Genomic DNA, 23,119 nt, shown 5'->3' on the forward strand with positions numbered 1-23,119 from the left:
CCAAAACACTTATGGGGACAAGCTGGGAGAGCTACGAGGTGTCCAAGACTGCAAGAAAGGTGCAAACACAATGCACTGAAACCACAGAACACAGCTGGACTCTTGGTGGCTACTAAAGACAGTGTCACACTCATCAAAAGCAACCCTGAGCCAAGGCATTCAGGTCCCATTTTGTTCTCCTTGGCAATGCTTAAATGGCACAGGCCAATGCTCAAAGAGGTAAAAGAAGTGTTAATGGCTACTGGGCAAATGCATAGCCCCTGTTGTGAGGGAAGTTATGAACACATTCACTTTGATCCAATCTGCAAAATCTTGGGCATTTTGGGTCTCCAAGAGCACCCATCATTATGTGCCTGAAAGAAGCCCTAAGTATCCAAGGAACAGATGAGGGGCACAGTTTCCCTAAGCATCTCCTCCTAATTCCCCATCTTTGTAAACTGGGTTAAATCTTGAAGCAGCATCTTAAGAGCCCCTTACTTATTTGCATTAACTGTAGTGAAGAATAGATTTCAAAAATAATATACTGGGTATGCAAGGCTTTGAATTAAAGTTTTCTCACTGTACACATATTGTGCAATTTCACAAATGAGTCTTTACCCTCAGCAGCGTTAGAACATCCCCAGCTTTCCCTCTGTGTGTCTAACCTGGCCAGTGGAATCCCTGGTCTACACTCCTTCCCTTGTTTCTCCCTCATCCCCTTACCTGCCAACACCGCTGCTGACACACAAAGATATCTGAATGCAGTTATACAAAACAGTCACCTTTAGCACTGAGGTCTAGAAAGGCAAGAAATTAAGGGACTGAAACAACTCTAGACTAGTCCTGCAGGATTTACAACTCCCCAGGGTCGGTTTTAGGGCTTGGCACCCCACGGATCCCCATGCACTGCCAGCAAGTTGTAACAAGGGGCTCCACACACTGCAGGGCACAGCAGAGACTCTGTGGGTGTCACACTGCAACCCTTCTGCCTCTGGCCAGCTAAGGGGCATTCCACTGAGGGGGACCCCGGCAGGTGAGGATGGCAGGGGAAAGAAGACAAGGGCAAGGAGAAATAGCTGGCCCTTGCCATGAGAACAGAACAAACTGGATGAGACACAGAGCAGAGGATTACAGGTTTTTATTTTTCAAACATTCCCCCCTAGTCTAGCACATTCTACAGTCTTGCTAGCACAGATGGTAACAAAGCCTGTAACGGTTCAGAAGTTACACTGCTACAGAGAGCAAACAAAAGCAGAGGTTTATTTAAAAAAAAAATTATTGTGAGAAACGGGTGGAAGAGTGCACAGGGGATGTGGTGGAAAGTGTGTCAGGTAGTGGTGCCCTGTGTGCAGCAGACATCTGTGCTAGCAATGCAGAAACCTTTCCTGGGATTGCACCAGGTGAAGACTCCACTGTGCTGGAAGCACCATTTCACAGAACCACCCCAGTGCTGTATAAGGTGGCTGCTTTCAGGACAAGTAACCTGTCTTCCACTGAGCCAAACCTCTCAGGACACCCTGGGGACCCCCACAGCACCAGTCCCACACCACTGCCCTTCTGAAAAGCAACAAGGGCTATTTTTGTGTCCCAGAACATCCCCTTCTACCACACACCATAACACTGCCTCAGCCAAAGAACCATAAATGCAACACTGTCAGCTCTTACACCTTCAGCCTCTGCTGCCTCTTCTCCCTGCTGTACACCACAGCATCAGGAGTGAGTTTGGTTCCATCAGATACTGCTCTCCATCAGCTACAGACACATCAGGTGCAGGCAAAGACACACAGGCTAGTGAAGAGAGGGGATCCCTTTCCTGAAGGTCAGGTGAGTGTGGTGATGGGTTAGCTCATGCTCCAAGCCTTCACACAGACACATCTTTCAGGCTTCAGAAGTCACCTCTTGCTTGCTTTTCCCCACATTAATTAGAACATGTTTTTCATTACACATGCAACTGAGGCAAGCCCTAAGCTATTCCCTGTTGATGTTCATGTCCCAGAGTTGATTGATTTGCTTTGGGTTTCTTTTTTTTTTTTTTTTTAATAATGGATCCAAACTTTCACATTTTGGTGACAGTCCAGGACACCACTCCCAAGGCACTCCTACCCATGGCACCAGACACAGGTTACTCAATCCTGGAGCAAGGCTAGCCCTGAAGCATTTGAATGTGGCTATAAATAAGCAGCTAAGTAAGAAAATTAACAAATTCTTATCTACATAAAAGCTTTCTAGGCATTTCTTTTGGAAAAGCTGATTAGTGCTACTTGCTTCTATTATGACTCTTGTTTATGAATACACCCAGGCTCTGGAATGCTCCATTCCTCTCATCAGGATGATCTGACTGCTGTTTTTAAAGCAGCACAGGATAGGGATGACATGATTTTAGACACAGCAGCAAGGAAAATTAAGGGCTCCCAGAAGCTTCCAATTTTCCAAGCTCTCACATGAAGCTGGAAGTACATGCTTGGAAGTAAAATATGCTTAAATTATAAAGAAAGTTCAAGCAATTTGCTAAACCCAAGTGTAAATAAAAGCAACAAGTCTGCCTCCTACTAAGCTCTATGGGCTTGGTTACCTGAATCCTTAGTGGCCCTGAGCTGCATGGTGGCTTCAATGCTGTGTAAGATGGCATTTGATCCTCTGAAGATGGAGAAATTTGTTGCCTGAGCTCAGGGAGGACAAGGAACACAGCATAAAGGAATGCTTTGTGCCAAGAGTCCCCTGCCCACTCCCCTCAGGCACTTACCCAGGAGCACCACTCCCCATGTCACTGGCCCCTTCCCTTCTCACCCCACTCACAGCTGCTCCCCAAATCCCCAATCCTTCATTAGAGCAAAAACTAACCCAAAGTATGGGGCCTGTGGTGCTAATGCAGCATGGAGAGCCACCAAGACATGACCTGGGCTCCAGCAGCAGCAAGTAGCAAATGCTTTGGGCAAGAATACAAAAAACTGGACAAGTATTGAGCAACCCCCTGCCAGGTACAGCCTGTCTGCAAGCAGCAGTTCAGGAACTTCAGAGTCTCCTGTGTCCTATGAGGAAGCATCTCAGGCTAAAACAGCTCAAGGTTCATGAAAATGAAGTGTCTGTAGAACTCCCAAATTCTCTGCATCCCTGCCCTCTGTGCCCACAATACAAGCTATCCTGCTAAACATACAAAAAAGGAGTTAAATTGCTTGCTTGAGCCTGCAGCATTACATTCACGGTTTATTGAGCACTCCACGAGTCTTCTGAACACCATTCTCAGCACTGGGGCACTCTCAAGCTTCTTCAACCACTGACAGCTCCTGCTGTGTTGAGGAGACACAAATCACCTGTACAGACTGCTGCAAGGCAGAAATGTCACTGCCAGGACCCTGGTACAGCAGGACTCCAGCCACAGGTGCCCCTATCTCCAGTGTTATCTCCACCAGTATGGCCAGGGGAATATGGGAAAAAAATAGGTATGTGCTGTATTCCTTACTCAAAGGGTCTTGTCTGAACTCACACCAGAGCAGTAACCATGATGAATCCTGGGTTTCACCTCCTGCAGCAGGATCAGCTCAAGGACATGAACCAGCTGAGATTGTGCCAATCTCCCTGGGGTGGTACCTGGGAGCTCAGGGCCAGGCTCTCTGCAGACAGGGATCAGGCCAGCTCCCAGGGCTGTCACAGTTAAGGGACACTCTGCAACAGCCTGAAGACAGCATCTCTTTCCCACAGACCAACCCAGCCTGAAACAGCTCACAGGTGGTCTGAAGCACTGGTTATTAATACTGTCTCTTCTATTGCTTTGGGTTCTATTTTCATGGGAAATGAGCCAAGACTCGCATTTAACACGACCACACTTACTGGTGTCTTGTCCTTTGATACATGGCTGTGAATCCTGGGCAGCCATTCAACCTGCCCTGTACATCATGGATCAAGTTTCCTTCAGGACCCAAGCTAACAAGGCAGCATATTCTGTGCCAAACAACATAAATCTCTCCAGTCTGCTCACTGAGCTCAGAGTGGCTGATTCTCACGTGTGGCACGTGCCATCAAGTGTTGTGAAAGGGCATCTATCCACTTGTGTAATGAATTAACTCTAGTGAGAATGTTCATCTATGCTTCAAGTGTACAAATTCTGGGATCCCAGCTTAGGAACTGCCTTTTTGTTTATTTGTTACAACGAGGTGTGGCCAGACATGTAGATTGTGGGCAAATCTGAAATACTGGGAGGTCTGCCATGAAGGCAGCCTTCAAAACAAAGGTTATCAAACTATTCAAGGCTTTGATGGCATAGCACGCTGTAGATAAGACTTTTGAAGACTCCTTGTTGGAGGTAACCAGGCAATCACTCCATCTCCAATCTCCACTCAGATTAAAATGAAAACAGAGCAGACAAGCTGGTGAAACCTTGTGGCTCACTGCACTGCATAATACAAACTTTCTGAACTGAAGCCACCTTCAAAAAGGACTGGAGAATCTTTCTGCCAGATCAAGTCTACTAGAACACCATGAAAGCATCATGTCTCCCACAGATCCTGCCACTGCAAACACCAAAACAGTGATAGGAACATGCCATTAATGCTCTGAATTTATCTTCTGACCCCTAATTTCTGTTCTGCAAAAATATGGAAACAGAGCAGGATCCCAGGTGGACCCCTGAGGGTAAGCCTACAGGCTTCAAGTTCCCCAGCAGTAGCAGAAGCTTCAGCAAGAAAACAAAACCCCTCGGAAACCAAAGTGAGCTACCAAACCCAAGTGACCATGCCCTCGGTAAGGGCCACGCAGAGTGTCAGCAGATCTGGCACTATCCAGTCCACACCATCTCCTCAGCAGACCAGGGAATGTGTCCTGTGGATCAGCTGCAGGCAGCTACTCAGGGATTAGCTGAGAACAGCACTGTTAATGATTAGCATTCCCTCCATTGTGCCCTTGGCTTGGCAGGAATGCCCAGCCTGAGCAGCTGTGGCTGGAAGCCCTGCCAGGCACCTTCCCTCTGCCTCTTCTGGGGAGAGCAGCCATTCTCCAGTCACACTGCTGTGTCCTTCCCACTTTCCCAACATCATTTTCAGCTTCTTGGCCCAAAATGCCTTAGGCTGCCCCCTCCCATACTGTAGTGTTATCAGGTATGAAGGGGACAGATGCAGCAAATTTGTTTTGTTTCTTTTTTATCCAATAATCTCGTTTTTCAATTAAAATATATAATATATATTTAAAAAGGTTTAGAAAAGCTTCTATGTAATTTGCACCTACTTTTACATATAGATTACAATAATGTACAACTCTTCCCCACAGTGGTTTGAAACCACGGGGACCTGCCAATTTCTTCCCCTCAATCATATACATCATCAAACATCAGATGTGTTTGTTCCTAATACAGCTCTGAAAAAGAGTCTGTCACTGTTGCCTTCTCAGACAGAGAGATGCATAATAGGGACACACATTACATTGGCTTCATGTTCACTGTAGAAAGTTCCCAGATTAGTAAAAAAATATTTCATCTATAGAAAATGCCCTTCTGAAAAGCAACCAGGGCTCTGTTAAGGCCACACCCAGGCTTTCCATTTTGCTGCTGTAGCAAGACAGATCAAAAACAAACCCAAAACAATGGTTTTTATGTCCCAGAAAGCAGCTACTAGCACCTGTGCTTATTTTACAGCAGCCTGGTGTATCAGGAAAGTGCTGAGAACAGCATAGGGACTTCTCAAAACATGCTTCTGATTCAATGGGGCCCAGTTGGCACAGTGAAAAACTCAGTGTCCTCCTGTTCCACCCAGGGGGACAGCTGGAAGCCTTCTACACCACGAGAACCACCCTTCCCTGCAGAACAATGATGGATGCTCCAGTGATGGGCACACTGAAAGCACCCCCTGAAACAGCACACCCTCCTCCCACAGGCCTTCTACCAACCAGCTCCCACCAATTCCTCTGTGGGATACCAAGTGCACATCTGGTGGCTTAATCACAAAGTCCAACTACTTTGCCCCATGAGGCAAGCCAAGCGAGAGCAGAGCCAGCCCTCCACCAGTCCGAGGCACTGGGAGACTTTCTGCTGGAGCAGAGAGAGGAACAGCCAGTGAGAGATTCCTCCAGCAAACCCAACTCATCACACAGGAAAACACTATTGCCTGGCACAGAGGCTTCTGGCCCAGGTTTTTACCAGGGCTCCTCTCTGGACATGGGTTTCTCCAGGTGGTCCAAGGCAGGGTCAGGTTTGTAGGAAGAGCCATGGCACATAACAGGATTATTATTTTTAAACTCTTCCTGTTGCAGCCAGATGCAGGTTGCCCCTTCTTCCCAGATGGGCAGCCCTTTCTGCCCAAGGCATGGTGTGCAGGGAAACTGAATCCAACATGCTCCATTCTCTTCTCTGCTGGGGTGGGAAGTGAAGTCAGAACCCAATGTTCAAAACCTGAAGGACACTAGGAAGAAGAAAAATAAGAGTGACTGGTTAGAGCTCCTCTTCAGTGGGAATCCTGGATGCACAGATAAGGAGTTAATTACTACCAATCTGCCGCTACAGAACAAACAGACCACAAGAAACAGAGATCAACAGAGAGTCAAGTGGAGGATGCAATTGCTCAGCTCCAAGCTTCAGAGTATGACTGAGACAGAAAGGTCAGCAGTAAGTATTCCTCCTGTAAGCTGACAGCACCAACAAGGCTCTGCAAGATAAGGAAGTTTAAAGAAGGACTTGGCTAACACTAGAGGCATTGCAGGAAAGTGGAAAATTACTCTTCACCTTAAACAACCACAAATATCAATTGGTAGGGAAAAGACTGTAAAAGAGACTTTTAAAGATCACACACAAACTGTTTATGCTCACCCACTTAGAGAAATCCTGTCTCTACTTACAAATAATTAAACATTTTTAGATATCTCAGTCCCCCAAATGTCTGAAGATCTCTTCTCAGGTCTTCTGCCTCACCTCAATAAAGCTGTCACAACTCATTGAAACAAGCCTTGGAATAAGTCTAAGCTGACTTGGGACACTGACATAAAACCACCACTGTAGGTATATGATCCACTTTGAAAGGCAAAACAGCAAGATAAATGTAGGGCATCCCAGCAGCTGCATTCAGTAACAGGGTGCATGAAATAAACCTGTGAAAAGGAAAAAAAACCCCAAAAACTACAAAAGGGAATCAGCCCTGAACAAGAAAAGACAGTAAGTTAAAACAGAAGCCAGAGCAATGGGCTGCTTTGGGAAATTGAAAGTTTATGAGGGTTTTATTTATTTATGTTCTGTCAGACAAAAATCCAATGTTTGGAGCAAAGGGAATTCGACAGAGCAAGAAAAGCATGAATCCAGACCAAACTGGGCAAGGGATAAGAAAGAGTTCTCCAGACTCTGAAGCCACAGGGAGTCTAAATGAATAAGTAAAAATAATTAACTAATATCCACCACAAGACTAAATGGATTCTACACTCACCAATGAGACAAAAGCTATAGCACTTCACAAAAAAGGCAGTTCTATTTCTATGCTGTCTTCCTCTGTGGCTAATAGCTCAGTTTGTGGGTGCTGTATCAGTGCTGGGTAGAGACCAAGTTTCAATGTTTGATCTCTAATGTCCATGCAAAGAAACACAGGCAGGGTTCAAACAGACTCCTGGTGAAGCTGTGGACAAGCTCTTTGGCATTTAACTTGCAAGAAGAGGATAAAATCATGGGAGCTTTGAGCACCAAGGGTAACACCAACTAGCTCCTATCTTCCTAAGTGCTGCAGATAAGACTAAGTACTCTTTCCTACAGATATCCTCTTGTCTACAAAGAGAAATATTTCCCCAGTTCCCTTTCATTCTGGCTGCTCAAATCAGAATGTGATCACTGTGATTAACTGATAAACAGGTTTTGCTCAGCATTATACCCATAACCGACCCAGAAGGCCACGAGTTAGGCCCACAGGAACTATCCAGAACAGCTTTATGTTAGTGATCACTTAAGAATAGCTTTTGCCAATGTGAGTTTAACACAGAGAAAAGCACAGTAATAGAAAGGATATGAAAGGAAAAATGCCTGCCACACCAGAGCAATACATAGCTTTCCCTGAACAGTGATTTCCAAACAGGGATCCTAGGAACTCACTGCAGTAAGGGACAACTGACAGTCTAGGCCTCCTCACAGACACTGATGTCTGCAGCTCACTTGGTTTTGTAACTCATTAGAAAACATTCTGCCTTTTTTCCCAGGAACATTCCTATTTCTCTCCACATGTGCCCTGCTCTCCCTTTGCTGGAAACCTGATTCACCTCTCTGTCTGGGCAGCCTTTTGCACAATACTTGCTCTCCTTTGGGGAAAAAGCTCCCCCTCATCCCACTCCATGGACTCCAGGATACAGGCAAAACAGAAAAGCTTTGCAAAAGGCAAACAAAATCTAAGGACAGAATAAAAGGCTCCAAGCAAAGCACACTGGCAGGGTGTGGCCTCTCCTCCTGGGGCAGCAGGGCTGTGACCAGAGCACGTGGGAGCCACGCTTTCTGCCCAAACACAATGGGGGTTCAGAACTTGCTCCAGATCTCACTCCTTCATGGCCAGCACATTTCCCAGAAAGTATCATGTGTGGAACAAAGAAAATCCAGGGGTTTTAACATTACTAGCTCCTCTGTTTTGATTAAGCAATTCACATAGAATATAAAATGGAGCAAGAACATAATCATGCTTTAAGAGCTCCTGTTCTCCCTCTTAAGCACTTCATTATATCCACATTTTCAACAGTACTAGACCCTACCCTTGGATAAATAATTCCTCAGCTTCTCTGCTTTACACTCTTAAAAAATAATCTATACCTGGTATGCTTTAAAGAGAGGCCTTGTCTACCTGGCCCAGGAGTGCAGGACAGCCTGCATATGTTTAGAAAACACTTCTGTGAAAAATTTTTCATCCCTGAAAAGTCCACAAATATAATGGCCTGTGCTAGCATGGCATAAAGACAAAAAAGCAAACCTTAACAAACAAACAAAACCAACACAAAAGCTCAGAACAATATCCAATGGAAACACTGCTCAAAAAGCCTCTGCCACTAACTTGCAAACTGTCCTAACACAGAAGGATACCATAGTTTGTCAACCCAATTTCGAAACCAAAATTTGAAATCAAAACTGAGTTTCTGTATCTCACCTGAAGATAAGATCTTTAAATTAAGACACTCAGTAATTCAGCAAATGCACAGTTAACACACATCACTATAAAAAGTCCCATAAGAATACAGAAAAGCTTGACTAATCCTCCTCTCCCTACAATAAAGAGATTGGTTAGGTACAAACAGAAGAACACTACCAAAAAATCACACCCTAAGCAGTGGAATGTGACTTGGAATAAGGGGGAGTTAAATTGTGTTTAAAATCTCAATATATAGTCATGCATCAATATCTTCACACAGTTTAAGTAACACCAGCTCAAAGGACAGCATTTTACTCTGTCTGGACCCAAGACACTTGTAGAGAATGGCTGCACTGACAGAGGTCACCTGGTCCAAACCACCTCCAAGTGACTCAGGTGCCTAGGAAAGGGTAATAAGGCCAAGAAGATGATAATTTCTGTTCTCATGATTTTGAAGCTCAAGGGCTTCCCAGAATGACACAGTATCTGCAGTTTGCCCTCACTTCTGCCTGCTCAGCTGGACAGTATTAGCACTGAATTTGCAACACTAACAAATACATCTGCCTCCTAAAAAGGAAATATTCTTGGCAAGGCTTCCACTTTCCAACCAATATCCAGTCTATGCTCCAGCCTGTCCACTTTCCATCAGCTGAGTTCCCAGTGTGAAGCAGGCCTTCAGCTCCAGTTCCCTAATTCTTCCACTGCCTTTGCTTTAAGTGTTTCAAGTCAGGGTGTCACTGCCTCAAAAGATAAGATATTTTAAAGTCTTGCTGTCATAGACACTATTTGCAAAACTTGACACTATTTGTGCAAATATGACAAATTGCTGAAGAGGCAGCTTTGCAGTACATGGGACAGCACTAACACATCCTTCTTCCTTCCACCTCCATGCACACTGCAGACTCCTGTTTGCTATTCTAATGGGAAGCAATTGAGTAGTTAATGCTGGTGAGCCAACTTACCTGACTTTCCAGACACTACCCCAGGTAAGGGCAGGGCAGGAGGTGTGATAAGGGTGACCATGACCTGCTACACACAGACCAAAACAGACAGCCATGGCATGGGCATGCTTTGTACTACACATCCTAGAGAATTCTGCAGGGATAATAATAACCTGGGTAGAAACACAGTGTGTGCTTGGCTCAGTTCAACCATTCTGTATGTACTGGTGGATGTCTTTATTTATGGAATCAGCACATGCTCTCATGTCAACTGTAGAGCTGTAGGCACTGCCTGATGTCCTGTGATGGAGTCATCTTGGGTGACAGGAGACAACAGGAGTTTCATTCAGGTTGCTGTTTTATTTCATAAAGGAGCTGACTACCTGGTAAGTAAGCTAAATCCACCTACCTTTAAACAGCTTTTTCTCCTCCTAAAAGGGAACATGAGCCTTCCAAAAGCTTTTTACTATGCTTTCAAAAAGGTTCCTTTAACTGCTGCAGAGCTGGGCAAAGGAACCATCCTAGACAGGGTTGTTGGTAGCATTTTACACAACTACACCTACCTTTTTGTGCTCCTGAAGTTAACTTGGTACCCAGGTATGGTTGGAGGCCTGTGAGGTGCTGGGATAGCTGGGAGTAGGCAGAATAGGTTCAAAATTAAAGTCCAGTCCTCCATCCATGAGTTCACTGTTGATTATGTAATCCATATCACATTCAAGGTTCTCCATGTACATGTCAATGTCCAGGTCAGTGGGGAGCCTGTCCTGGTTCAATCCCAAGGGAGCAGGGCTGGCAGATGAAAGGAGCACTGGACTGCCCAGCTGGACTGACTGGGCAGTTGTTGTAGAAACTGGAGCCTTCAAACTGGTGATGCTGGCAGTGTTTTGAGGAGATGTCACTATGGGAAGCGTTGATGGCAAAACACTGGCACCGACTGGTTCTGCCTGCTGCTCTGCAGGCTTTCCTCGTGGATTGCCTGAGCTCATCTTACTCTGGGCAGCCTGTCCACCCAGAAGCAGAAGAGTTCGGCTGCTCATCCTGTTACCAGTCTGTGGGAGAACTGGATCCACCTGAGTCATCATAACATCCCTTGGAGGCGGAGAGCTGGGTGTCAGAAGAGCTTCCAAGGTCTGAGGGGCAGAGAAATGGCTGACAGAACTTTGCAGTGAAATATCAACGGGGTTAAACAGGGAGTTGCCAAAAGTCTGACCAGCTGCATTTGGGCTCTGCAAGGAAAAGCTGGAATCTCTCTGGATCTGACCACTGGAGGCAGATTGCTGGGTGGACAGCACAGATGAGCTGGGAGACATCAAATTTAAGCCATCGATGAGCTCGAGCTCCTCGGTCACAGTTGGTGGAACATTGCTGGATGCACTGGAGTACACGAGAGAAGGAAGCAGCTCTTCATCGTGGAGGTCATCCTGCTCTGTCAGGATAGGAGAAAGCCTGGCACTGATGGTGCTTGCATTGGAACTGGTTCGAGGCCGGAAGGTGTTCCACACATCAGAGTCCTCGGTGCTTCTCGAGGACGGGCTCCCAGGCCACTTAGGAAACTGAGAGCCAGGACTGTCAGCAGAGGATTCTGGAGCAGACTGGAGAGGAGGCTTCTTCCTGGATGCTTTACCTCTGACTTTTGCAAGTTTGCTGCTGTTGTCCATGGAGGCAGCTCTTCTCCTTGGTGCTTTTCCACTTTTGCCACCCTCAGGATTGAGCATCCACCAAGAGCTCTTCCCTGTGGCTTCATTATGGACTTTAATAAACTTGCTGTGCAGGGACAGGTTATGTCGAATGGAGTTCTGAAAAAAAAAGAAATAAAACCCACAAAATGTGAGGACCTGACAATTGACACACCTCCCACTTAGAAACCTCACAAGCTTAAACACATTCAGACAGTATGCAGAGAAGAAAGTTATAACAAAAAGCTATCCATAAAAACCTGCTATTTCTGTCTGAACATGCTTTGCAGCAATAGCAAGCAGTGCCATGTTTCACTGCAATATAAAGGGTGAAGCTACCATGACAACTAGCAGCTTTCAGCTAGCAAAATACTAACACAAAGGAACTTTAAAGACCATACAGAATCTGCAAAAAAATAGGTATATCACACATATCACAGAGCAAGTAAACAAATTCTAAAATACAACCTGCAATTTCAACATGAGCCTACCTGAATTTAAGCTATTGCTGTTCCCACACTTTTGTCAACCCCTTTACCCAGCATAAACCTGGCTAATTTTTTTAACGTTTATATGGCCGGTTTTCAGTCAGATTCAAGCAGAACATAACAGTGAATCTAACAGACTGGGTGAAGAGAAATGGCAAAACACTTCTATTCAGTGCATCCATTAACATCACCCCAAAACTGGAGAAATGGGAGAGAAACTTCAAGGAAGAGGAGTCCTAGAATCCTGGAGACTGGCAGGCTCCCCCTGCAAGGAGGCTGTGTGCTTTCCTTGGTGCATGTTCCTGACAGGGTAAGATGTTCAGTGGATACTGCACTCCCACACAGTACATGCCAGTTTTAGCCTCTCCCATCTTTCTGCTGGGTAAGACACACATTCCCTGCCTCTCCCAGCTCCCTCCTTTTGCTTTAGCTTTGCTGAAAACTGCAAGCTAACATGTCTGCACACCACCATCAAACTCAATTTTCATCCTGCAGCTGAAAAACTCCCCAGAATTTTAGAATCAGGAAGCAACAATTTCATCGTTTGAACAGATCCTCCATAAACTCCCCTTGAGGCCTAGGAATTTATTTGATATCTGCACTTAATTTCTTCAGATGGCCCAATTACAAATGATTAAAAGGTGCTGCACTGGAAACACAACAGGGGTCCAAGCACAACATCTTTTTCATATTAACTAAGTTATATAACAACCTTCAGTTTTCATGCATACTCCCTTTAATTCTGAACAAATTAACTGTGCTTTTATCATCTTTTTCCACCAACTCTCAACACAGTTCTTTCCTGTCTGCTGCTTTCCCTCTCCCCACCCTTTTCCTCTCGGAAAAGTCCTCCCCATGCTAATTTTGGCCACCTCACCAAAAGTACTGTCCTAGAAAAAAGCAGACGCAGATAAATTAACAATGCAGGCAAAGTGGAAAGATTTTATGGAGACTGAAGGAGATCTGAGAATCATCCTGGCTTAGCTTTCATTTTAACCTTTGGCTGTTGAGGATTTGGAGAAGACTGGCTGCTTGCTGCAACTGGTATCAAAGAATACACATGTTCTTAATTGGAGAGTGACTGCAGAGCCAGAGCCTGATGGAACATGTGTCAGTCAATGCCCTCACACAGTTTTATTACTTGAGCTGTTCACAGTAATAGCTGTACAACAGTCCTGCCTGGATCTTCTCTAAACAAAGCTTTCCTTTCCTTCAAGTGTTGAAACAAGCAAATTCAGACTGTGCACTGTTTCCTGCAAGGTTGCTGCTTTCATTTCCAAAGAATTCCATCCCTTTTCCCAGGTAAATGTGCAAAACTTTGAATGCACACTGCTGCAGCAATAAGAACCACTAAGTTGTCACTAATTCTTCATTTATTCTCCTGAAAGTAGCCTGGGAACTCATGATGGCATCTTGAGTATCATAAGAGACAATTTGTGTAGCTAATTTTTGGCTGAAAAGCAGCTTGAAATGAGACATCTTGGAATAAGAATAGAATTCACATGAGCACAATGAAGCCTGGTACCTTTTATAAAACAGTCCCAAAGTGATTTTACATGTTACTGCTGAACTGACATAATGGCAAAGCTGTAGAAACAGATAATTGCTGTACCACTCCTTCCTTCCTCATCTTCAAGCTCTCATCCTTCCGTAACACAAGCATCTGTGACGCTATAAGCAGTTCAGAGAGCAAACCAAAATGAGAAGAAGCCTTATCCTTCCTTGGAAACCACTTTTCCTGCCCCTTTTATCTCTGTTCTTTGAACTACCTCACTGTGGGGGTCAAGCACCGAAAACTGAAGAGAACAGAACGTGTAGTTGGAGGCAGAGGAAAAAAACCAGAACATTTCTTTCAACAGGGTTAGCTGTTATCTAAAGTGCAGGGCCTAAGTTATCACTTGGCAGCTCTCTTGCACACTGTGGGAGGCAGCTCAGCACAGAGCCCTGAGCCCTAACTCACCTGCAGGACCCAGCTTGGCTGCTGGTTGGAGCCCAGAGTGTCCCAAACGCCACTGAACCCACACACCCAGCAGCCTGAATGCACCTGCTAGTGATTCAATACACCCAACACATGGAGGGCACCCTCCAATCTCACTGAGAGAGCCAGGGACAAATCAATGATGCTACAATAATCACAGACCTGCAAGTCAGACCTGACAGAAGAGGAAATGACAGAGTTCAGTCACCCGGGCAACCCTGACATATTTCCTTTCTCGATGTTAAGCAACCCACACCAGAAACACACAGATGACATTAACTTTTTAGATGCTCAATTTCAGCAGCGTGGGAGGCTCCCAGTTGGTTTAAGCATCTGCAAAACACACCAGGTCTTGACTCTGCAACTCTTTGATCATAGAGAAGCGTGACCTGAAGGAAGAGGTGCAGGCAGGAATCCTTCAAATCCTTAGGAACATCTTCAGTCCCTACTTAGGGGAGGATATTGTTATTTATTTAGGTATCTTACAGTGGTACTTATGGCTGCATGATAAGCATTGCCATAAAAAAAAGCCAGCCCGTGTCTCTAAATCCATCATAGATCAAAGATGATTCCTGCAAACCACATTCAGACAAAACCAGTCTGAAATCAAGGACAGATAGTATGCAAAAAAATCAAGTTTGGCTAGAGACAAACTTGTACACTGAAGGGTGGACCATTGCCTGGGTCATAACCACTGTGTCTTCAAACTAGGATATATGGACTAGCCACAGAAGTGTGGCTAGGAGCTTATGCAAACTACTCCCTAAATCTTAGTTACCAGAACATTAAGCCTTCTTCTTTGATAAAATCTCCTGGCCACAGTTAAAGGACAGCAACACTTCTCACCATCAAAACAGGCCTGCCCCTGCAGCAACATCAGTGCTGCTGTGGATCCTGCCCAGCACCAAACTCTGCTTTGGTCTCACATCAGGGAATTACCACAGGAGCTGGTAGCACAACCAAGCCACTGCCCTGCCCAGTCAGCCTCACGGGCAACTGCCACAGATACCATGGAAAATGCTCAGCTGAAATGAATACAGACTAAAGGCCACTGACAACCTTTCCAGGGGACTGTACAGCTTTGTAGGTACAGCTGAGGTTCCCTACCATAAAACAAGTTTACAGGAGCAGAAGGAGGCTCTTGTGCCCTGCCCAGCAGAGCTGATCCCTGCAGCAGTGGTGCACAGCCTGGGCTAGCAGAGCACTCAGGGCCAAGCACAAGCTAAGCTCAGAAAGACAAGACAGAGCAGCTACCCTTCCAGGAGACACAGTGGTTTCCTTCCTTTCCTGGCCATTCTCCCAGGAAACATCATGTACTTTAAACTACAAACCACAGAGTATCAGATTTCTTAACAAAAAGTCTCTCTAAAGGATGAGTGACAGAAGGAAAAAAAAAAAAAAAAAAAGAAAGAAAATACATGCAATCACTGCAGCTGCCTGTAATACACTCTCACTGCCTTGGAGGCATACAAAGAACTGGGTCTCATCCCAGTGCAGGGCCATGTTCCAGTGCCAGGCCTGTAATTGTGCTGAATTATCATTTGCCATGGCATTCTTGGGAGGCTGCAAGGGGAGAACACTCTGCCTGCTGTATTTGCCAGTGCCAGTCTCAGCCACTTGGCTCCAAAGGCTTCAGGAAAAAGTTCCTTGCAGAGATTTGCACCAGCAAGTAAACAAGTGCTCCAGAGCCAGGGAGCTGAAACACTTCCCCAGCAATCCCCTTCCAGAAGACACACACAGCACAGACGTCAAGCTCAGCAGACAGGGATTTCTATCTTAGGAAGAACATTTTCCTTTCTGTAATCTTTCAGTGGGAGGCCAGAAGAAGAAGATCACAGCTCTCTAAAAAGCAAAGATTGAGGCGATTTACAAGACAGGCAGGCATACACAACAAAAGCTGTTTAGGATTAGATAGAGCAGAAGAAACTTGTTGGAACAAGTAATACCAGCAGCCCAGGAACAGCCTCCTCTGAGAACTGCCTGGAAAACTGAGCTGTGCTGCAAGGAATAATCATTCAGCACAGCAGCTTTCCAGAAAAAACTGGCAAGGAGCAGGGAAGAGTAGCAGCAAAATCTTCAAGTAATTTAACTGGCATTGTATGAAGTAGATGAATTTTCACCAAAAAATGAGCTTTTCCCAACTTTTGAGGGGAACAACCACACTCAACAAGGCTTCAAATAAAAAAAAAAAATTCTCATATTTCATGCTTCTTCAATGCATTAGAAGAAGAAGGGCCTGTTAGTGTCACTTTAAGCAGGGTTAAGTGTATGTTGCTACACAGTGATGGTTGGCCCTCTTCACAGCTGAGTACTCATCAGTTTTCTTCCACCTGGAATACAGGACACCTGGTGACCCCACACGTGCCCTACTGTCCTACTTCTGTGCACTACAACCAGCCTCATTTTCCACACCCAGCACTCAGCCATTCTCTCACCCACAACACCTTGCCATGCCCAGCTGCCTTCCTCCCACCTCACCCACACCAGACCATTTAAGGACTACTGAGATTAAAAGGTAAAATACCCTGTTAAGAGAAAGATAATGGACAACATCCACTTGTATTCACTAGGCTTCCATCAGGGACTCCTCAGTATGGCATCTGAACAAGCCTCATTTAGCTTGTTTTTCATTTTCCCTCTGCTTTAAGGAAAGCCAGTTGGGCTGCCAGCAGCTGGGACAGGGAACATGGCCCTGCAGCCAGCACTAAGCACATCACTAACACCACATGAGGTAATGGCAGGAGTCCAGCAGCTTCTCCCCACCCTCAGCTACACAGGATTCAAACAGCCAGACCCTCCCTCCCCTTTGCAAGGCAGCAACTTCTAAGAAACCAAAATAAACCAAAACTAACAGAGAGCAGCACCTACAAAACCACACAAGAGCAGGTGGACTTAAATGCTGTACCAGTGATGATAGCAATGACATCAATATTCCAATTCAGTTTAGAATATTTCTTCATTTTTAGTGTCAGAAGATTTAATGGGAATTGTGTCCTTTCAGGCACTTAGGAATAAACACTACAGGCTTTCTCAGCACAGTCACAGAAAGCCTTTCTTCACAGACTGAGGTCAGTGGCTCTGTGCAGCACAGACACCCCCAGACTCCACCCTGTGCCTCACCTATTCACAAACCTGCACCAGGATGAAGGTTGGGCAGGATTACACCTTGCTCAGAGCCACGATGCTGAGCTGAAGTTTTATGTATCCTTTTGGTTTATGGCATCCATTCAGTTTTGGCTCAGTGAGGAAACACAGGGAAATATTCTGAATGTCTTCTGAAACCACTGCAGCCTTTCAGTAAATGAAGGGGGGCTACAAGGAATCAGGAGAGGAATTGTTTACAAGGAGCGATAGGACAAGGGTGAATGGCTTCAAACTTGAGAGCAGGTTTAGACTGGATATTAAGCAATTCTTCCCAGTGAGGGTGGTGAGGCCCTGGCACAGGCTGCCCCATCCCTGGAAGTGTCCAAGGCCAGGCTGGACATGGCTTGAAGCAAACCTGGTCTGTTAGAAGGCATTCCTGCCCACAGCAGGGACACAGAATGAGATGATCTTCAAGGTCTCCTCCAACCCAACCCATTCAGTAATCCTATTATCGTGCAATTACCATTACCAAAAGTCAAAGTAAGCCCAGCAATGCCACCAGATGTTCCTGTCCAGGTAATGGATTTCTTAGTGAAATTAAAGCAGATTGTCCTGATAATGATTTGGCCCCTTAGTGGTTAAGTTAAGAACCTAAGGTTTTGACAAATCTGAGCAAAAATAAATAATCTTAAAGGATACAGGGACACACCAGTAGCTATAAAGAAACAGCAAAAGGGCCTATTTTAGGAACTTATCATTGCTTATTTGCAGATCTGACTTCAGAAAAAACCAAAAAAGTTGTCTGACTGATAGTCAGCACACCAATAAACTTCTCAACTTTGCCAAAACTAGTGTTCACATGATTTTGTGTCTACTGAACTAGAATTTATTTGCAAGGCATAAAGATAGCCTGGCAGAATCTACCAGCTGCAGCACAGCAGAAATAGTAAAGAAGATGGACAGGGCTCCTTTTGTCTGCTGGTCTATTCTCTTTCATGGAGGAGCTTCAGAGGGCCACAGGATGAGCAGTTGCTCCAACCTGAGGGAGCTCTGCACATGCTCTGCCAGGGGATCAGACAGCCACAGCTCTGGGAGAGCCTGGGGACTGTCAGGGCCAGCACTGAAAGCCAGTGAAGTGCCTGACTGTGACTGAGCCCTCAGCCAGGTCTCCTGATCCAGCTGGTCAACATTTAATATCAACCACAAGGCTGGAATGGAAGGCTTTTCAGGAAATGCTGCCCACTTGAACAAAGATTAAGAGTAGACATCTGTTTTAGATAAACAGAACACTTGGTAATTTTTAATTCATAATACAGCTCCTTGAGCTGTTGCATATATATATATATATAAATATATATATACACATACACACAATACATATATATGTGTATGAAGGTACATATGTTGTGTATATCCATGCACACATTTGAAATAAATAGGGAGCACCAGGATGCAGAGGTGTGACATCAGGTTCCCATAATTAGTGTAATAGTGCAGAATAATTTGTTCTTTGTGTTGCATACATAGATACATCGGTGACATCTGATTTTTGTTTCAGTGACATACTTTTGGAGGGTGAAAAGGATGGCTTTAAAGTTTATTCTCTTCCTACAAAGCAAAAGACAAGAGCCTGGGGAGAATACACAATTTGTTTCACTAAGAAAGATGAGTCCTCCTTGTTCCTCACTGTGCCAAATTTGCTTGTACATATGGATGTAACAACCAGTGCAAACTGCTTCTCTGCAGGGTTTCTGCTCTTTACCCCAAACCCTCAACACCTTCCCCTTGCAAGTAATCTCAAAACCAAAAGGAATGACCCTCTTACCCAGGGATACCCAGACTATCCTGCAGAGCACCCAGGGAACGATTATGAAGAAGCCCCAAACACCCCCTACAAGGACACTTGTGCCTTGCAGGCTGGTTAATTCTCAACTTCAGCTGAACTCCTGCAGGGAGAGGACAGGCTGCACACACTGCAAATGTGTCCTTTACAAGGTGCTTGAAGCACTTCAGGAACAGCCAACTCCATCTTCCTCGAAAACACAGATCCTTCCGGAATTCATGGAGGTCACACCCTGGCAGGCTGCAACAGCTGCACTTCCCCCAATTGTGTAGTGGAGCAGGACAGGCTAAATTAATTATGAAACAACAATGAGTTTATGGAGTTTATATTAACTAAAGTAGATTAAGAGTTTTTAAAGACATATTGTTTTTAATTACTTAATCTAAATTCTCTGTTAAACTGCACTATATAAAAATAAAGTGTATTATCCGTTTGGCTCTGTCCAAATGAGACAGAAATGCCAGAGCTTTAGAGCTGTACCACCATCTTAACAGGCATCAAAATGCTACAGCTACCTTTAACAGCAGCTTCACATTTATTTCCTTTATGTAAAATCATTCACCTCAAAACTGAGAAATCACTAAGATAACTCAAGAAGTTTTTCCTTTACTTTACAGATTAAAAACCCCCAAAACATGCAAACAGAGCTTCACAGCTCTAAAAATAATAAGAATAAAACAAAAAATACCCAGACAGGTCCATTCCTCAAGTGAAGAGGCATCTTTTGTTTATCCAGTTTGTCTTAAATATGCACCTATTAATTTTGCTCCAAGTCCACAAAAGTCAAATTGAACTGACTTGACTGAGTCCCCGTCTGTAACACTGTAAATGTCTGACCTCCCTTCACTTAAGGGATCTGAATGCAAACAAAGGTCAGTAAAACAAACAAACCTCTTGCAAACCCATGTAACTGTGAGTTAACAGAAAGAAAGACTAAAAGTAAGTTCCATGGTCACACATCCTGCCAAGCTCTGCCAACAGGATTTTGTGAGTGAGCAGGAAGGAAAATGTATTGTATTTCTATCATGATTTTCTGTTTGCTGGTTAAATAAAGAGCTTTAAACTGCCCTAATCATAAGACAGGCCGATTCCCACCACAGTTGTTGTTGTTCTGCCTGCCCTCATCTTTCTTGGCAAAAAGTTTCTTTTTCTACTCCTTCTAAAGCCAGAATTATCCTGTTCCCAGGCTGAAAAACCACACTAAAAAGTCAATTACAGGAAAGCTACAACAGCATCTGACCAGGAATCTCACTCTTGTGTATGCACAAATTCTCAAAGTGAAATTCTGGAATTTAAATCTACTGGTACATGGCCCAAAAGTGACACATTATTAAAACACAGAGTAACACCAATGGCTGATGGTCCCATTATATGTGAATGGATATAACAAAAGAACAGCCATAGTGGATTAAGCCAGAAGTGTACTTATTCCAGCATCCAGTCCAGCAGGACATCCCACTATATTCCACCTTCACCACAGTACCTGGGAGCATCTCAGAAAGCACAATGAGCTTTAATCTCAAGCACTGCTGCCCAACAGATACTCAGACATATTCCTGACAAGAAAATGCACCAGTTCTGTTAAATTAACACGACTACATACAGAGCAGCAGGACCAGGAGAGCAGCCCTAGCCTGAGGAAACAAAAACTATCTTCCACTAAAAATACCAAAACCCAAGCACTGTCCCAAATCAGAATGTAGTATACAGAATCCAAGCTACACATACAAGTAACAGAGAACAATCCATATTAGTTAAACCAGATGCACTCTCTAGGAACTGTCAATGAGTGATAAATGGAAAGGTGAAAAGTTTTGTATTGACGTGTGCCGGCCCAAGCTGTGACAGCTGAATCCCTCTAACCGTGTTTCTACCCTCTCGAGCAAATGTTTGCACTCACACCACCACGTGGTGTGCCACTTCAGAGAGCCGAGCCGGCTGAAAGCAACGTACCAGAAACTGACGTTTATTTATTTATTTACTGTCTGAAATTAACTCTCTGTCCTCACCTACTGCTCAGTCAGACAACTGGAACACGTGGCTGGAGTCACGGAAGCCCAAAGCCCCAAACCGTGCTGGCTGAACCTCCTGCAGAACTGCAGCATGGATGAACTGCTAATAAATACTGCAAACAAGAGTGTAATTCCAGTCTGTGGTGAGAGAGCAACAGATCACACTCTTCAGAGTCCAGTCTCCATGGCATCCGCTCTGATACATCAGGACAGGCTGAGGGGCTATTTTGCAAGCCAGCTCTCACATTTCCCTTTCTCTTTGCTGGAACTCTTTAGACTAAAGATAAGGGAGCACAAGGTCACCACAGGCAGAACTGAAACAGTCTGGAGCTCTTTTAACAGAGCCCCGCACACACCTATTTCCAGAATGAGACAAGACACTGCTGAGCCTTTAGAGCAAAATATTGCTTTCCCTTTTCCAAACTCCAGCAGAGGCCCCCAGCACGTTCCTGGAAACAGGACGCTTTTTCAAGAGCCCTCCTTGAAAGCCAAGCACGCCTGCTATGACACAGTTATTTATACTGAGCTTTAACAACCACGTGACAGAGAACTGCGGCCTTGCGATTAAAAACCCTCCAGCCGAGGCTCTACCCTGCACAGAAACTCGGACACAGCCGGTTAAATGCGTCCCTTCTCTGCTGGAAAAGTTTCTAAACGCAGAGAGCGCAAGGGGCAGCCTCGCAGGGTGATGCCACAACCAGCCCAGCAGCTGCTCCGGCTGCACAGAGCCGATGCTTGGGCTGGGTCTGAGACCCCGGAGCTTTCAGCCGAGCCTTCAGCCCAGGCTCCGCAGTGTGGGCACCGCGGCCCCGAGTGCAGCCCAGCAGCAGCAACAGGTGAGCACGGAGCGGGCGGCGGGGCTGGCCGGGGCACCGGGGAGGCGCCTCCGCAGCCTCTCCTCGCCCGGCCCGGCCCGGGCACACGAGGCCGGTCCCCCCGTCACGCACCTTCCAGCCGGCGGAGCTGTTGCTGTCACCCTTGTCCTTGAAGTAGGGCACGGAGCGCACCATCCACTCGTAGATCTGCGCCAGCGTGAGCCGCTTCTCGGGGGCGCTCTCGATAGCCTGGCTGATGAGCTCGGCGTAGGACTGGCTGCCCCAGGCATTGCGCCGGGAGCCGCCCTTCCGCGCCGCCGCGCCGCCCGCCCGCGCCCCCTCGGCCCGGCCGGGCCCCGCCGCCGCGCCGCCCGCGCCCTCCTCCGCCGCGCCAGCCGCGCCGCCCGTCTCCGCCTCGGGCCGCGGCAACGGCCAGGTGCAGGAGCGCGGGCGGCTCTGTGGCTCAAAGTCAGGGTCGATGTCCGGCGACGCCGCGGCCCCAGCCGGCTCCGCCATGGGCGACGCCTCGGCCCCGCCGGGAGTGCCGGGCCCGCCACCCCTTTGTGCGCCCCGGGCCCGCTGCCGCCGCCGCGCCGCTCTGTTTACCAGGGAGCAGCGCTGCTCCCCGCGCCTGCGCGCGCGGGGCACGCCGGGAGCAGTAGTCCCGCCGGGGCGTTAACAGGCAGCCATGCACGGACGGTGGACTACAGTACCCAGCGCCCCCTGCGGCGGAGGGCGGGGCGTGTCCCGCTACGGGTGAGCGTGGCAGGCGGTGCGTTGATGAGACTACAGCTCCCAGCGGGCATCGCGGCGGGCTACGCTTACATAACCTGCCAGGCCCAGTGCGGACCTAGTCCCCCCACGGTGGCAGAGAGGTGACAGTGGCGTGATGGCGGCAGCCTCGAGGCGGCCGCAGCTCCTCCGCCCGCCTCAGAGTGTGCCGCGGCACTCCGTGTTGGCCTGAGAGTGCTGCTGTCTCCGCCATCCCGTCACGGATGGGAGCCTATTTCCGGGACACTCCCTGGCGTAAGGCGTTATGGGTCTGCGTCCCGATCTGCCCGTCAGAATCGCGGCAACCATGTTCCAGGGCCTCGCGCTCCCTACGCAGTACAGCGTCCAGGGCTGGCAACACTCCAGACGCTGTATGGCGCAGTCCCTGTGCATGTTTTTTAGCCCCACGCCTCGATTTCCAGCCGGGCGCTCAGAGTGGCCGCCTCAGCTTCGGGCTCTGCCCTATC

At 46.5% G+C, this 23,119-nt stretch overlaps 1 protein-coding gene across 1 annotated transcript; it reads right to left on the reverse strand.

Annotated features, from left to right (window-relative positions):
* Positions 1 to 1,102: 1,102 nt before the first annotated feature.
* On the reverse strand, positions 1,103 to 22,397 carry FOXO4 (forkhead box O4). Its single transcript, XM_054289749.1, has 3 exons — positions 22,014 to 22,397; positions 10,549 to 11,781; positions 1,103 to 6,365 (listed from the first exon to the last, which is right to left on the reverse strand). The coding sequence occupies exons 1-2, from the start codon at positions 22,395 to 22,397 to the stop codon at positions 10,567 to 10,569; spliced, it is 1,599 nt and encodes a 532-aa protein (XP_054145724.1). The 3' UTR covers positions 1,103 to 6,365; positions 10,549 to 10,566.
* Positions 22,398 to 23,119: the final 722 nt, after the last annotated feature.

The sequence above is a fragment of the Melozone crissalis genome, unplaced genomic scaffold (assembly GCF_028551555.1).
Source record: "Melozone crissalis strain CALT ecotype California unplaced genomic scaffold, PUWL_Pcris_2 ptg000068l_1, whole genome shotgun sequence".
Classification (NCBI taxonomy): domain Eukaryota; kingdom Metazoa; phylum Chordata; class Aves; order Passeriformes; family Passerellidae; genus Melozone; species Melozone crissalis.